General features: G+C 43.8%; 1 protein-coding gene across 3 annotated transcripts in view; it reads right to left on the bottom strand.

Annotated features, from left to right (window-relative positions):
- The window catches only part of DYNC2H1 (dynein cytoplasmic 2 heavy chain 1), a 384528-nt gene that overhangs the window by 82820 nt on the left and 286861 nt on the right, over positions 1 to 14847 (bottom strand). For all 3 annotated transcript variants that reach the window (XM_037889977.2, XM_043529611.1, XM_043529618.1), the window contains one exon: positions 12898 to 13014. In XM_037889977.2, the coding sequence (XP_037745905.1) occupies positions 12898 to 13014 (117 nt within the window). The remainder of the gene's footprint in view (positions 1 to 12897; positions 13015 to 14847) is intronic.

Genomic DNA, 14847 nt, shown 5'->3' with positions numbered 1-14847 from the left:
GAGGGTCCCGTACCAGTGCTGCCTGGGCCACACCGGGGCAACGAGGAGGTCCCTGGCTTTGTCCGTCTTTATTTTCTCCAGGACCTTGCTGATCAGAGGGAACAGGGGAAAGGTGTAGAGGAGCTGGCCTGACCAGGACAGGGTAAAGGCATCGGAGATAGCACCCCTCCCTAGGCTCCCCCGGAGCAGAACCAGGGGCATCGTCGGTCCTGCCTGGTAGCAAATAGGTCCACCTGGGGAGTACCCCACCTTCGGAAGAGCTGGTGAGCCACTTCCGGGTGTAGAGACCACTCGTGCTGAGAGGAAAAATTCCTGCTCAAGCGATCCGCCCTGACATTCTAGGTGCCCGGCAGGCGGAAGGCTTTTAGGTAGATGTCGTGGGCTATACAGAAGTCCCACAGACTGAGAACTTCGCGGCAGAGGATCGGGCCCTGCCTTGCCTGCTGATATAGAACATTGAGGCCATGTTGTCCGTGAGGACCCTGACTACCTTGCCCTCCAGGTGTGAGCGGAAGGCCACACACGCCAGTCGCACCCCCCTGAGTTCCCTGATGTTTATATGAAGGGGTAGGTCTTGTAGAGACCACAGGCCTTGGGTCTGAAAGTTCCCCACATGGGGCCCCCAACCCAGGTCCAACGCGTCAGACACCAGCTCCCACGACGGGACCCTGTCCCTGAATGCCCTTAGAGCATGTTGTTTGGGGTGGACCACCACCACAGGGAGGTGATCACCGAGTTCGGCACGGAGTGGACTTTGTCCATTCTGTCCGTGGCCTGGGAGAACTGCGAGGCCAGCCAGAGCTGGAGGGGCCTCATTCTGAGTCTGGCATGATGGACCACATATGTGCACGCAGACATGTGACCCAGCAGTTGCCGGAAAGCCCTGGCTGTCATCACTGGAACCTTGTGACTGAGTCGATGAGCCCTTTCAGGGTCTTGAACCTGTCTGGTGGGAGAGAGGCCCTGGCCGACGTTGCGTCCAGTAGCGACCCACTAAACTCTATGTGTTGGACTGATACTAATGTGGACTTGGCGTTGTTTATCAACAGGCCCAGGGCAGTACATGTGGACAGGAGGAGTGAGCACCACATGATCCCTCACCTGCGACCGACTAGCCAGTCATCCAGATATGGGAATATCTGGACCCTCTAGCATCTGAGGTAGGCCACTACCACCGCCATACACTTTGTAAAGACCCTGGGGGCAGTGGACAGACCAAACGGTAGGACCGTGAACTGGTAGTGACTCTGTCCCACCACAAAATGGAGGAAACGTCTGTGCCCCTCGAATATGTGGATGTGGAATTACGCGTCCTGTAGATCAAGGGCAGCGTACCAGTCCCCGGGATCCAGGGAGGGGATGATGGAGGCCAGGGAAACCCTGCGGAACTTGAGTTTCACCATGTAATGGTTCAGGCCTCGCAGGTCCATGATGGGCTTGAGCCCCCCTTTGGCCTTCGGGATAAGGAAATACCGGGAGTAATACCCCTTGCCCAGGAACTCTTTGGGCACTGTCTCTATAGCTCCTAGGTCCAGGAGCCGCCCCACCTCCTGCTCGAGCAGAGCCTCATGAGAGGGGTCCCCCAGGAGGGATGGGGGCAGAGGGCGGTTGGGCAGGGAGGAGGTAAATTGAAGGGTGTAACCGCAGGAGATGGTGTTGAGGACCCATCAGTCCGAGGTGAGCCGCAACCATTCCAGGAGGAAAGCACACAACCGATTGGAGAAAAGGAGCTTTATTGGGGGTAGGTCCCTGCTGAGAACTGGTGGGGTACCCCTGAGCGTCACGTCAAAAACACCTTTTGCCCACATGCCTGCTCTTAAAAGACCCAGGCTGGGGGGCAGGCCGGGATTGCCGTTGCGGGCACTTTCTATAGTCCCGTTGCTTTTTGTGGGTGGCCTCATACTTCGGGAGGGCGGCCTGGGCGAGAGCCTGCTGCAGCTTGAACTTGGGTTTTGCCAGAGGAGGGACATAGAGGCCCAAGGTCTGGAGGTTCGTGCAGGAGTCTTTCATGCCATGCAGCCTTGTGTCTGTTTCCTCAGCAAACAGAGCCCTCCCGTTGAAAGGGAGATCCTCCATTGACGACTGTGCTTCGCTGGAGAGCCCAGAGAGCAGAAGCCATGATGCCCGTCTCATGGACACCGCTGAGGCCATGGACCGTGCCGCCATGTGCGCCGCATCCAAAGCGGCCTGCAGGGATGCCCTTGTGGCCACTGTCCCTTCCTCCACAAGCGCCTTCTTAAACTCCTTATCGCGCTCCCAGAGGGAGTCCTCAAACTTGGGGAGGTTTTCCCAGAGGTTAAACTCGTAGCGACCCAGGAGAGTCTGATGGTTTGCTACTCGTAGCTGAAAGCTTGACGACAAATAAACTTTTCTCCTGAAAGTATCCAACCTCCGAGAGTCTTTGCTCTTGGGAGTCGGGGTTGGTTGCCCCTGCTGCTCCCTTTAGTTGACCGACTCGACCACCAAGGAGTTGGGCACTGGCTGGGTATACAGATACTCGTGTCCCTTCATGGGTACAAAGTACTTGTACTCCGCCTTTTTAGAGGTGGGGGCCAATGAGGCTGGTGTTTGCCACAGGGCATTTGAAATTCTTGCCACCCTTTCATGGAGTGGCAAGGCCACCCTGCCCAGTGCTGAAGGGGACAGCACATTGAACAGGGAGTGTGAGGGCTCTTCCATCTCCTCCGCCTGGAGGTGGAGGCTCACTGCCACCCTTTCTAGGAGGTCTTGGTGGGCCCGGTAGTCCTCCTGTGGGATGGAGGGGGGCGGGGCCGCAATCAGCTCATCCGGATGGGTGCGGTGCTTTGGGTGTCATCTGGCACCCGAGGATACACCACCTGGTCGGACTCCGGGCACGGTACCGAGGACACAGGTCCCCCCAACCTTTTTTCTGGCGGTTGAAAGATGGACGCTGATGGTGCTTCGAGGCCCCGGCCATCAAGTGAGCCCCGACTGGGGGCTGCGCCAGAGGCCACGGTGCCCACTGGTACCACTGGGCCGGCACGACGCTTGGTGCCATTGCGCTTGCTGAGGCACCAACAGGGCCGGCTGTTCGGGCTGGCTAGCTTGGCCTGTAGATGGGCGGTTGTGAGGGGAGGCCAGGCTGCCGTATGATCCGCTGCTGCCTCTGGACCGGGAGTATCAGCGGTGAGAGGATCTACGTCAGCCACGGGACCGCAATCTCGACACGGAGGAGTGGCACCGACGGTGGTAGCTGCTCCGCAAATGGCCCTGATGGGCAGACCCGTGTCGGTGAGACGCCGGCGATCAACACCCGGGGCTACGGTGCCTTGGTGGGGACTTGGAATGGGAATGGGGACTCCGAGCGGGAACGGCGTCGACGATCGTGTTGCAACCAACTGCGGTATCTCCTGAGAGACGAGGACCGTTAGCGATGTCCGCCACAGTCCCATCAGTATTCACTCCGCGAAGACAAGTGGTGCCGGGAGTCCCGGTTGGACGGCACCCATCCAGACAGTCTGGCCGGCGTTGAGGGCTATCCAAATTGACTGATCCCTGAATGGTCGCTGGGCGGTGAGCGGTGTCGGGAACATTCCCTCAACAGAGACCGATACCGGGCTGGTGGCGACTGCGGTGATCCCAGCGACGGCTTGCCTCTGGAGCATGGGGCTGACATCGGTGGAGCTCCGGGCACCGGCATGGACATGACTTCCCTGGCTGCCTGGAGGGCTTTCGGCGTAGATGGCATCCGGACATCTGGAGAGGACTGCTCCGAAGGGGCCGGGCTACTCCACTCAACGTGAGTTGGAGGCCTAGAGCCCGATAGGGATCGAGGACTACCTGACATGGGCCTAGCCTCTGTCCCAGACTTTTCTCGGCGCCGTTGCAAAGAGGGAGTCTTTCCGGTCCTCTTGGCGTGCCCCGTGGACAGGGAGCGGTGCCGACTGGATGATGGTACCGGAGGGTCTCCGCGTACCGACGTCGAGGTGCTCGGTACTGGTTGGGAGTGGCGTGCCTGGGTCGCAGCCAGCGCCAACTCCATCAGGATGGCCCGAAGCCTAATGTCCCTTTCTTTTTTGGTCCAGGGCTTGAAAGACTTGCAGATCTTGTACCTTTCGCTGATATGGGTTTCTCCCAAGCAGCACAGACAATCCGCTTGCGGGTCGCTCCTTGGCATAGAGCGCCAACAAGAGCAGCACGACTTAAAGCCTGGGGCGCGGGGCATGCCCCTGCCTGGGCTCAATGACTAACTAAACTAACTGAATTAGCTAACTGACTACAGGTACTACTGAACAAACGAAGAGTTCTGGGGACGAGCTGCAGCAAAGCTGGAGCCGAGCAGTTCCTATGCACCTTCACTGGCGGCAAGAAGGAACTGAGGGTACGGGGAGCGCAGCCCTCCTTATACCATGCCAGGCAGGCACTGCTCCAGGGGTCGTGGGGGGGCACTCCCCCCTACGGGTACTGCGAGGGAAAAAACTTCTGACACCGGTGCACATGGCGAGCACGCACACCTATTGTGGAATACATATGAGCAATCTCTCGAAGAAGAACCGTAAGTGGTTTATTGTGCAATACAAGGTCCGTGAATGAGTTTTGGTAGCAAAAAAAAAATCACAGAATCATAGAAAAATAGGGCAGGAAGGGACCGCAAGAGATCACCTAGTCCAGCCCCTGGTGCTGAGGCTGTACCAAGACCATCCCTGAAAGGTGTTTGTCTAACCTCTAGTGACGGGGATTCCAGAACTTTGCTTAGAAGCCTATTCCAGTTCTTAACTAACTTTATAGTTAGAATGATTTTACTAATATCTAACCTAAATCTCCCTGACTGAAGACTAAGCCAATTATTTCTTGTCCTACTTTCATTGGACACGGAGAACAACTGATCACTCTCTTTATAACCACCTTTAAGATATCTGAAGACTGTTACTTGGTCCCCGCAGTCATCTTTTCTCAAGACTAAACATGCCTGAGTATCCTGAAATAGACACACAACTCCACTGAGGTCTCACGACGGCAGAGAAAAGTGGGATAATTGCTTCCCATGTCTTAAATAAAAGACTCCTGTTACTAGAGCCCAGAATGATATTACCCTTTTTTGCAATTGCATCCCATTGCTGGTTGGCTCATATTCAATTTGTGATCCACCCATATTATTTTCAACAGTACTATCACCCTCTGTTGTAGTGGCACATTTGATTTGTCCTTCCTAAGTATAGTACTTTGCACTTGTCTTTATTAAATTTCAGCTTGTTGATTTCTGATCAATTCTCTAATTTATCAAGGTCCTTTTTCAATTCTAATCCTGTCCTTAAAAGTGCTTGCACCCTCCCAGCTTGGTATCATCTGTAAATTTAATAAGCATATTCTCTACTTCATTATCCAGGTCATTAATGAAAATGATTAAAAGTATCTGACCCAGGACAGACCCCTGCAGCACCTCACTAGATACCTCCTCCCAGTTTGACAGCAAATCGTGGATAATTACTGTTTGAGTAAAGCCTTTCAATCAGTTGTACGCCCACCGTATAGGAATTTCATCTAGATCACATTTTTCTAGTTTGCTTATGAGAATGTCATGTGGGACAGTATCAAAAGCCTTTCCAAAATCAATATATATCTCATCTACTGCATCCCTCATCCAATAACTTGTCAAAGAAGGATGTGATGATTATCAGGGTCACTTTTTTCCCCCGCTGCCTCCAGTGATAGGGAGTCTTGATAGTGCTTAACTGGGCGTCAGCTCCCTGACACCTCCAATCTACTCACCACCCAAAAAAATCTCCTCAAGGCTATGCCAGCCCTTACATTTTCCTGCTGGTTAACCATAGGTGCATCCCAGTCTCAGAGCCCCTTTGAAGCATTCCCCCGTGATATCCAGCCCTGTCACTGGCTACTCACAGAAGCTATCCCCAAGGTGACAGAGTACAAACTAATCTGATTGATTCAATGAAGTATCAGCTCCTGTATAACATCACTTCACTGAGATATATTTATCACGAAAACAATTATAAGTTCATTATCAAAGATTAAGATTTAAGAGATAGTACACATAATGGAAACAGAAAAGTTACCTATAAAACAAAATCAATACACATTTTCTAAAGGCTAATCTTAGTAGACTAACCTTAAGTCTAAAAGCAGTCTTATCTCACCTAAATGTCTTTTACAGTGCTTCCAACCAAGGCATGTTGGGATCCCATTTTTATGAATATATTCACATTGTCAGAGTACTTCTTCAGGTGCAGGATAAAGGGGTATCTTCTGACTTTTCCTTATATCCCCGCAAATTCATCGTTTGTTCCAAGAGTTCGGATGACCCCCTCACAAGATTTATTCCCTGTTGTGCTGACTTCATGTTGACTTCACATCCCCATGTTGACTTTGGATGCAAACAGGGTTTCCATTGTGTTGGCTCACAATGCTTAATTTACTTGTGAACTGAGGCACACAGGTGAATATATATCCTTTGTCTGGTGGAAACTTGTGTCAACCTTGCCTTGATTCAGACTTTTTTTCCAGTACTTATATCCATAACTTCTTACATGGTATTTGTACGTACATTTCACAATAATCTTAATGACCAGTGTGTGTCTGGCTTTTATTGAAGCTCACACATGACTTTCTTCTTTCTTTATGGATAAATACTATGACAGCACTGTGCTAGGTGTAATTAGTTTGTTAGACCTGTCAGGAGTTACTGTTTTAGAACTGTTTCAGAGTAGCAGCCGTGTTAGTCTGTATCCGCAAAAAGAAAAGGAGTACTTGTGGCACCTTAGAGACTAACAAATTTATTTGAGCATAAGCTTTCGTGAGCTACAGCTCACTTCATCGGATGCATCGGATGAAGTGAGCTGTAGCTCATAGAAGCATATGCTCAAATAAATTTGTTAGTCTCTAAGGTGCCACAAGTACTCCTTTTCTTTTTGTTTTAGAACTGTTTTTGCCAGTTGAATTTAGCAGCATTCTTACAGTCACAGTTCATTGACAAATATATACTGGCTAAAACTTATTACCCTATTATTCTTTAAGTGCTTACAGCCTAATTGTTTAATAATTTGTTCCTGTATCTTTCCAGGTATTGAAGTTATGCTGGCTGGTCTATAGTTCCCCAGTCCTCTTTGTTCTCCTTTTTAAAGATAGGTATTATGTTTGCCCTTCTCCAGTCCACCTGTCGTCCATGAATTCTCAATGACAATGACTAATGTTTTGGAGATTGCTTCAGTTACTTCCTTAAATATCCTAGGATGAATTTCATCAGCCCCTAATGGCTTGAATACATCTAATTTATCTAAATATTCTTTAATCTGTTCTTTGCCTATTTTGACTTGTGTTCCTTCCCCCTTGCAGTCAGTATTAATTGAGTTGATATCTGGTCACCATTAACCTGTTTAATGAAGACTGAAGGAAAATAGGCATTAAAGACCTCAGCCTTCTTGATGTGCATCAGTTATTAGCTCCCCTTGCCCGATAAGTAGAGTACCTACACTTTCTTTTATCTTTCTCTTGCTCCTAATATATTTATTGCCTTTTATGTCCCTTGCTAGGTTTAACTTATTTTGTGTGTTAGCCTTTTGATTTTGTTCCCACATGCTTGTAATATTCTTTTGTTCCTCTCCTTAGTAATTCCTCTATGTTTTCACTTTTTGTAAAATTCCTTTTTGATTTTCAGGTCATTAAAGAGCTACTGATGGAGCCAAATTGGCCTCTTACTATTCTTCCTATCTGTCCTTCACATAGGGATAGGTTTCAGAGTAGCAGCTGTGTTGACAAGTATTTGTATTTTCTCTTAGCTGGTCATTTCCTTGATTTTTAGTGATTGTGCCTGTAGAATTTGCACGTTGACAAGAATGTGTGAGGAACAGTGTCAACTGCTGGAAATGGCCCACCTTGATTATCACTACAAAAGGTTCCCCACCCCCCACCACTCTCCTGCTGGTAATAGCTCACCTTACCTGATCACTCTTGTTACAGTGTGTATGGTAACACGCATTTTCCACTGTATATTCCACTTCATGCATCTGATGAAGTGAGCTGTAGCTCATGAAAGCCTATACTCAGATAAATTTGTTAGTCTCTAAGGTGCCATAAGTACTCCTTCACATAGGGATAGTTTGCTGTTGCACCTTTAATACTATCTGTTTAAGAAACTCCTTTTCCCCTTAGATTTTCTTCCCAGGAGACCTTGCCTACCAATTCTCTGAGTTTCTTAAAGTCTACTTTTTTGAAGTCCATTGTCCTTATTCCACTACTCTCAGTCCTTCTTTTCCTTAGAATCATTAAGTCTATTATTTCATGATTACTTTCATTCAAATTGCCTTCCACCTTCAGACATGTAACCAATTCCTCCCTGTTAGACAGAATCAAGTCTAAAATGGTTACTCCCTAGTTATTTCCTCCACCTTCTAAAACAAAAAACTGTCCCTATTAAATTCTAAGAACTTATTGGACATTTTGTGTTTTGTTGGATTACTTTTCCAACAGATGTCTGGGTAGCTGAAGTCCCCCATTATGACCAGATCTTGTGTTTTGGATATTTCTGTTAGTTGTTATAGAATTGCCTCATCCACCTACTCCTTTTGATTTGAATGTTGAATGGATGGGAAGCCATCTAGGGATATATATATTTTCCTCTTAGCTGGTCATTTCCTTGATTTTTAGTGATTGTGCCTGTGGAATTTGCACTTGAGCAACAACTGTGTATCAATAAAGGTTTTACATTTGGAGAGTTTCCCAGGTTTTTAAAATAGTATATCTCAATGTTGATATTTAGTCACATAAATAATTATGAACACTGATATCCCCGCTGTTCCCCCCTCAAGGAGTCCCGATGTGCCTCCCTTTCTTAGCCCTACTTCCAAGACTCTGTAGAGCTTTACTCCTTCCCTATATACTCCTTGCACAACTTCTTTTCTCCTACACACTGTGAGGCAGATAGGCATGCATATAAAAATTAAACTCCAAAATTGTGACTTTTAAGAGAAAAATATATTTTACTGTGAATTAAAGTTAATCTTTCTCCCAGATTTTGTATGTTAAAAATGGAGTTCAAAATAGCCACTGAGTAACAAAATATACAGGGGAAGTTATGTGCATCTGTCTATAGAACAGGAACTGTCCCTCCCAGGGCATGGCTGAATGAATGTATGATTGGCATATCCCTATGATTTCTGTTCCAGCTTTATATTTCTTAAATTGTTTTTGAGACAGGACTTTTTATGATGGTTGAGATAATGCCTGTGAATTGACCCATGACCTCAAATATCTCAAAATACCTATGAACCTGCTGGTGGACTGGGTATATTTTTGGAACATGGACTTTCCAAGCACAAAGAAATAGAGGTTCTTCTTTTGCACAAAGGTGACCTTATCGGACCCCATTTTGTGACACCAGTGACTTCTGAAGAGAAGTGTCCCTTTCTGATTTACTAAGAAGCTCCTGAGAGGAGTTCCAAGGGGGAGAAACCAGCCAGGCCACCATCTTCAAAACAGAAGGAAGGGAAGAGGTTTTTTCTGCTGCTGGCTTGCCTACTTCTGGCATGTTTACTTGCAATGGCTGATGTGGCCCTGGCATAGCACCATGCCTGGCAACGAGGTTTGTGCTTCCTCCAACCTCCCAGTTGGCCATTGAGGGAGGAGATGAGAAATGGGAAACATGTAAGCTTCAACAGACATCCAGCAAGTCAAACAGAATTAAACTGCTAATTTTTTCAAACAGGTGTTAGAGGGCTTTCCCTTCACCCTCTCCCCCGGTTCTTTTCACACAGAAAGAAAGCAGAAGACCAGAAGTCTGAAGTACAGGCAATGCAATGTTTATTGGGGTTAGTTTCCAGCAAGTATGTATACCATAACTCTGATGCTGCAGAGTCTTGTTTCCCAGTGTCCCATCCTCCCCACAACTCTCCTTAGCGGGCATAATTATACCTGAACTGCATGCCCACAGTCCCATAAGTTACAACTTATGGTCATTTCGCTGGCCTTTTACTGTTTTACCCTCCCCCAAATCCCTCCTTGCCCCTCCCGACTGGTTGCTTGACCTTGACTTGAGATAGGAGTTGAAGCAGTCTTAAAGTGTGCGCTCATATATTATATTCCCACCATGCCCGTAACACTTTAATTGCTCTTATATATTTCTATTATACTAACAAACCCATCTGGCTAGCCAGAAGCAACATACACAGTGTCTTTGTTCTTTGTTTACCCATATTAGTTAGGATCCTTTTGTTCACACATATTAGTAAGACTGTATGTGTATCAAAAAATCAAACAGGCAAGCAAAACCCAAAATACTATCTCAGGCAAAAATTCTGGCCTAAATCCTACATTGGCACCAGCACTCCTAACAACAGGTATCAGCTTCATGAAGCTGAATGAAATAATATAGGTCACAACAATCATCCTGCATAAGTGTCAAGGTTCCTCCCCCACTCTGAACTCTAGGGTACAGATGTGGGGACCTGCATGAAAACCTCCTAAGCTTACTTTTACCAGCTTAGGTTAAAACTTCCCCAAGGTACAAATTAATTTTATCTTTTGTCCTTGGAATAACCACTGCCACCACCAAACTCTAACTGGATTTACTGGGAAACGTAGTTTGGACACGTCTTTCTCCCCAAAATTCTCCCAACCCTTGCACCCCACTTCCCGGGAAAGGTTTGGTAAAAATTCTCACCAATTTGCATAGGTGACCACAGACCCAAACCCTTTGATCTGAGAACAATGAAAAAGCATTCACTTTTCTTACAAGGAGACTTTTTAATAGAAATAGAAGTAGATAGAAGTAAAGGAATCACCGCTGTAAAATCAGGATGGTAGATACCTTACAGGGTAATTAAATTCAAAACATAGAGAATCCCTCTAGGCAAAACCTTAAGTTACAAAAAAGACACACAGACAGAAATAGTCATTCTATTCAGCACAATTCTTTTCTCAACCATTTAAAGAAATCATAATCTAACACATACCTAGCTAGATTACTTACTAAAGTTCTAAGACTCCATTCCTGGTCTATCCCCAGCAAAAGCAGCATATAGACAGACACACAGACCCTTTGTTTCTCTCCCTCCTCCCAGCTTTTGAAGTATCTTGTCTCCTCATTGGTCATTTTGGTCAGGTGCCAGCGAGGTTACCTTTAGCTTCTTAACCCTTTACAGGTGAGAGGATTTTTCCTCTGGCCAGGAGGGATTTTAAAGGGGTTTACCCTTCCCTTTATATTTATGACAATAAGTATCAACCTTTTGAGTTTTATTCTGCTAACCAATCCATTATTAGTAGAGGGATGTCTCTCCCTCAGCATTCTTGCACTTGATTTTAACTCCAGCAGATGGCTGGTCGTGTGTATGTGTCCATGTGTATGTATATGCGGAGTATGGGTGACTAGAACCCACAGAACTTATCTGAGAACAGCATCTATATAATAATTCCTCAAATACTTAAAACAGCCCTAGGTTAATAAACAATTTTGCTGTCTAAAAGATCATACACAGAGGTATTTCATGGATTAGCAGTTGCATGTTTAATCCTGAGACATCATGTCGAATACAGTATGCATAATAAATGGTGGGATTTGTTATAAGTTTGAATCAGAGCATCTTTCAAGATAACTGTGTTAACTTACAATTAAGATTCCCAAGACATTGATCAAGTATTTGAAAAAAATCATACCTAAATATAAACATGACTAAAAAACCCTCTAGTACTAAAAAGTCAGAAAGTGCTATGCTAAAATATACAAAAACACTGTTTACACGTCTGTTACACAAATAATGTAATTAAAAAGAAAACCTAGAACTTCTAATTGTCCATGTGTCATGTAAATATTAGAGTAAACAATAATTAATGTAAAATTGTATCCATTTATTTCACTGTTACGTGTATAGTGTTTTGAGATATTACATTTTTGAATACAACATACTGTATATGTAAATGATTTTTTAAGTGCTTAGCAGGCGAAAAGTATCAGACTTTTGAAACTCTAAGAAAAATCCTTTCTCTCCCTTAGAGTGATCACAACAATTTTCACATAGTCATGACTAGTACTGCAATTGATTCAAACATTATAGTGAGTGGTATTGAGATGATTTGCCAGTTTCATGCAAAAGAGCATTGTGCGTAATGTTGATGTGTTTGAAGGCAATGCAGATCTAGGGCCAGATTCATCAGTATGCTCTTGCTTGCTCAGGCTGATTGTGCTGTAAACCCATTTTAGCTGGCCAACTAACCCATGTTTATAGCTCCTGTACTTCAGGTGTGATTCAAAGTAGTCAGAGTATACTGATGAATCTAGCCCCTTGATTATTATTTATTTAGAAATAAATCAAGTTAAGATAGTTCTAAAAGATGGCATTATTTATAACTTCAATTATGAATTTTTTTAAAAATTACTAATTCCTTACAAAACTACCATTCTGTACATTGGCAATATTACACAGAAAAATCAGTGTCAGTGCTCTACAAGCATCTCATTTACATACATCTCAAATAAATTTTAATAATTATACCTTAAAGAACTTGAGACACATGGGAGACGAGAGTGGGGAAGAGTTGCACAAAGTGTCAGTGGTTTCTTAATTATAATGGCAATGTTTTAAAATCTAAAATAATCTCTACTAGATGCCACAGAAAATGAGCAGATGGAGTTTGAGACTTACACATTTTACTGTAGGTTTCAAAGCCACATAGGAGATCTTATTCACAAACTTTGGGACTGCGCAGTCACATCAATATGAAGAAAAGATTGACAGTGAAGATGATTATCATCCTGAATGTGTACTTTATCCCTAATCCAACTGTATGTATTCCTTATGCTACTTCTGATTTCAAATAAATTTCATTTACATTGTTGTTGTAGTGTTCCATTATTAAAAAACATATCTTAAAATTTATTATGTACTTCTGAAGAGAAATAGCAGTATTTTTAACAAACTGTTTTCTTACCTGATTAAGTTTCTTCCATAAGTTGAGAACAGGAGAAAGCTCATTAGACCAGATTTCTCTGTCAAATTTGCAGCCAGCAGTTACTGACCTGCTCAGGATTCGAAGCTGTGAAATGACCTGAAAAATGAGAAAATAATGTAAGAGGAAGGCCATATACATATGCCAATCTTGAACAGGATTAGGAATAAGATCAATAAACAGAAATTTACTCCTTTATAAAAATACAACACAGAAGCAAATGAACTGAAATATGTCCAGACTACAATTTTGTGTACAATTAATTTTTAATATTGTGATCTAAGCCAAACACAAGTCATCCCTAGACCCAGTTATGCCTATTATTTGAGCCCTATTCGTTAAAAAAAATCTTGGCAATGTCCTTACCTCTGTCACATTCCTGGTGTCCAGTTATAACTTATACACTAATGAGGTTTGTAATGAATTAAAGCTTCTCTTTTTCGTAAAATATACAACAAGGTGCAAAATTCTGACCTTAACAGAGCTCTGTCTGTGCAAATGAAGGCAAAATTTGGCTATATATATATATATATATATATATATATATATATATATATATATATATAAACCTCTCAGGTATGCACATCCCTGAAGGGACATAAAGTCAATTAAAACTCGTTTATTCTTATTTCACAGTGGAGCTCTGTTGTCTACTTAGCTACCCACACCTGCTCAAACTATTCTCCATTTATTTTAACGAAAGAGAAAAATAAAAATGTTTATGATAATATGGATGATGAACTGGAGTTATAATTTAGCACAGGAATAATGTAATGGATTTCTGGGAAATTCAGCCTTGGTCCTTCTGTGTTTGTAAATATCCAGGGTGAACTCTTGGCCCCACTGAAGTCAATGGCAGAACACCCATGAGTGTCAGTGGGGCCAACATTTCATCCCAACTTTCAGGATTCTTTACTTTTACAGCATGGCCATTGAATTCCCTTTAAACGTGTTTTTGTAATAAATCTTCTTCGATGGCAATACAGTGTGCCTCTGACACTACACGTAAGGTAACAGTTTTGCTGAATATGCCTAATGATCTTCTGTTGATATGTTAGTTCAGACAGTCAATTCCTTTATTGTTCTCAAATCATGTGATTCTTGTTTTGTTTGACTTCAAAGAACTAAAGTTTGTAATAAAAAGTACATTAATCTTTCAAAAAGACTGGACTATATAATTGTTAAGCATTCACAATCATACACTTGAAGTCAAGTGGTTTCTGCATTTTCTAACCTTGAAAAATGTGTAATGATGCACTGTTTCATTTTCTTTTGTTTCCCTGATATATTATTTTCATTTGCTTTGGCTGAACCAAAACAGCAGCATCTAATTTATCACCCTTGCTACAGCATGAGGCATCATTAATTGGTAGAGCATGGAAGTGTTATTTTAACTTTTACAATATTGACTATCATTTATTCTTGTTTTAAATTAGCCAAACATGACAGAAAATGAGTAAGAACTTCCGAGAAACATACATAAAATGGCAAAGGCTTCATATTATGTTTTTAATTAGGCTAAAAAAGGCTTTAAATTTTTGTGAAAAATTCACCATTTTATTTAATGTTAATGTTTTATTTCCTCAAAAATTTTTGAAGAAAAGTAAATCAAAACAACATTTTATCCTTTTGGCCTGTATAGTAGAGAGCATAAATGAGGAAAAATGGTTTTTGTTTCATTATTACCTTGATAAGGAATTGTAACAACACAAAGTCCTATGGAACACTGTTATCTGACAAGGGTCAGAGCATGTCACAATAAAATACAGTGGTCCTGATCCCGCATCTTACAGTGGAAAGGAGACTTTTACTCAGGCACAGTGGTCTGCCTGCGAGAAGCACACTACAGTGCTCACCTCTTACTGCTTGCCTACATTTAATCCTTAGGGTAAATGATTAAATGTATCTGAAAAAGTACAGAACTGAAAACTA

Source organism: Chelonia mydas, chromosome 1, assembly GCF_015237465.2.
Source record: "Chelonia mydas isolate rCheMyd1 chromosome 1, rCheMyd1.pri.v2, whole genome shotgun sequence".
Classification (NCBI taxonomy): Eukaryota; Metazoa; Chordata; order Testudines; family Cheloniidae; genus Chelonia; species Chelonia mydas.
The sequence above is the reverse complement of the archived record's forward strand: the minus strand, read 5'-3'. Positions and strand labels throughout refer to the sequence as shown.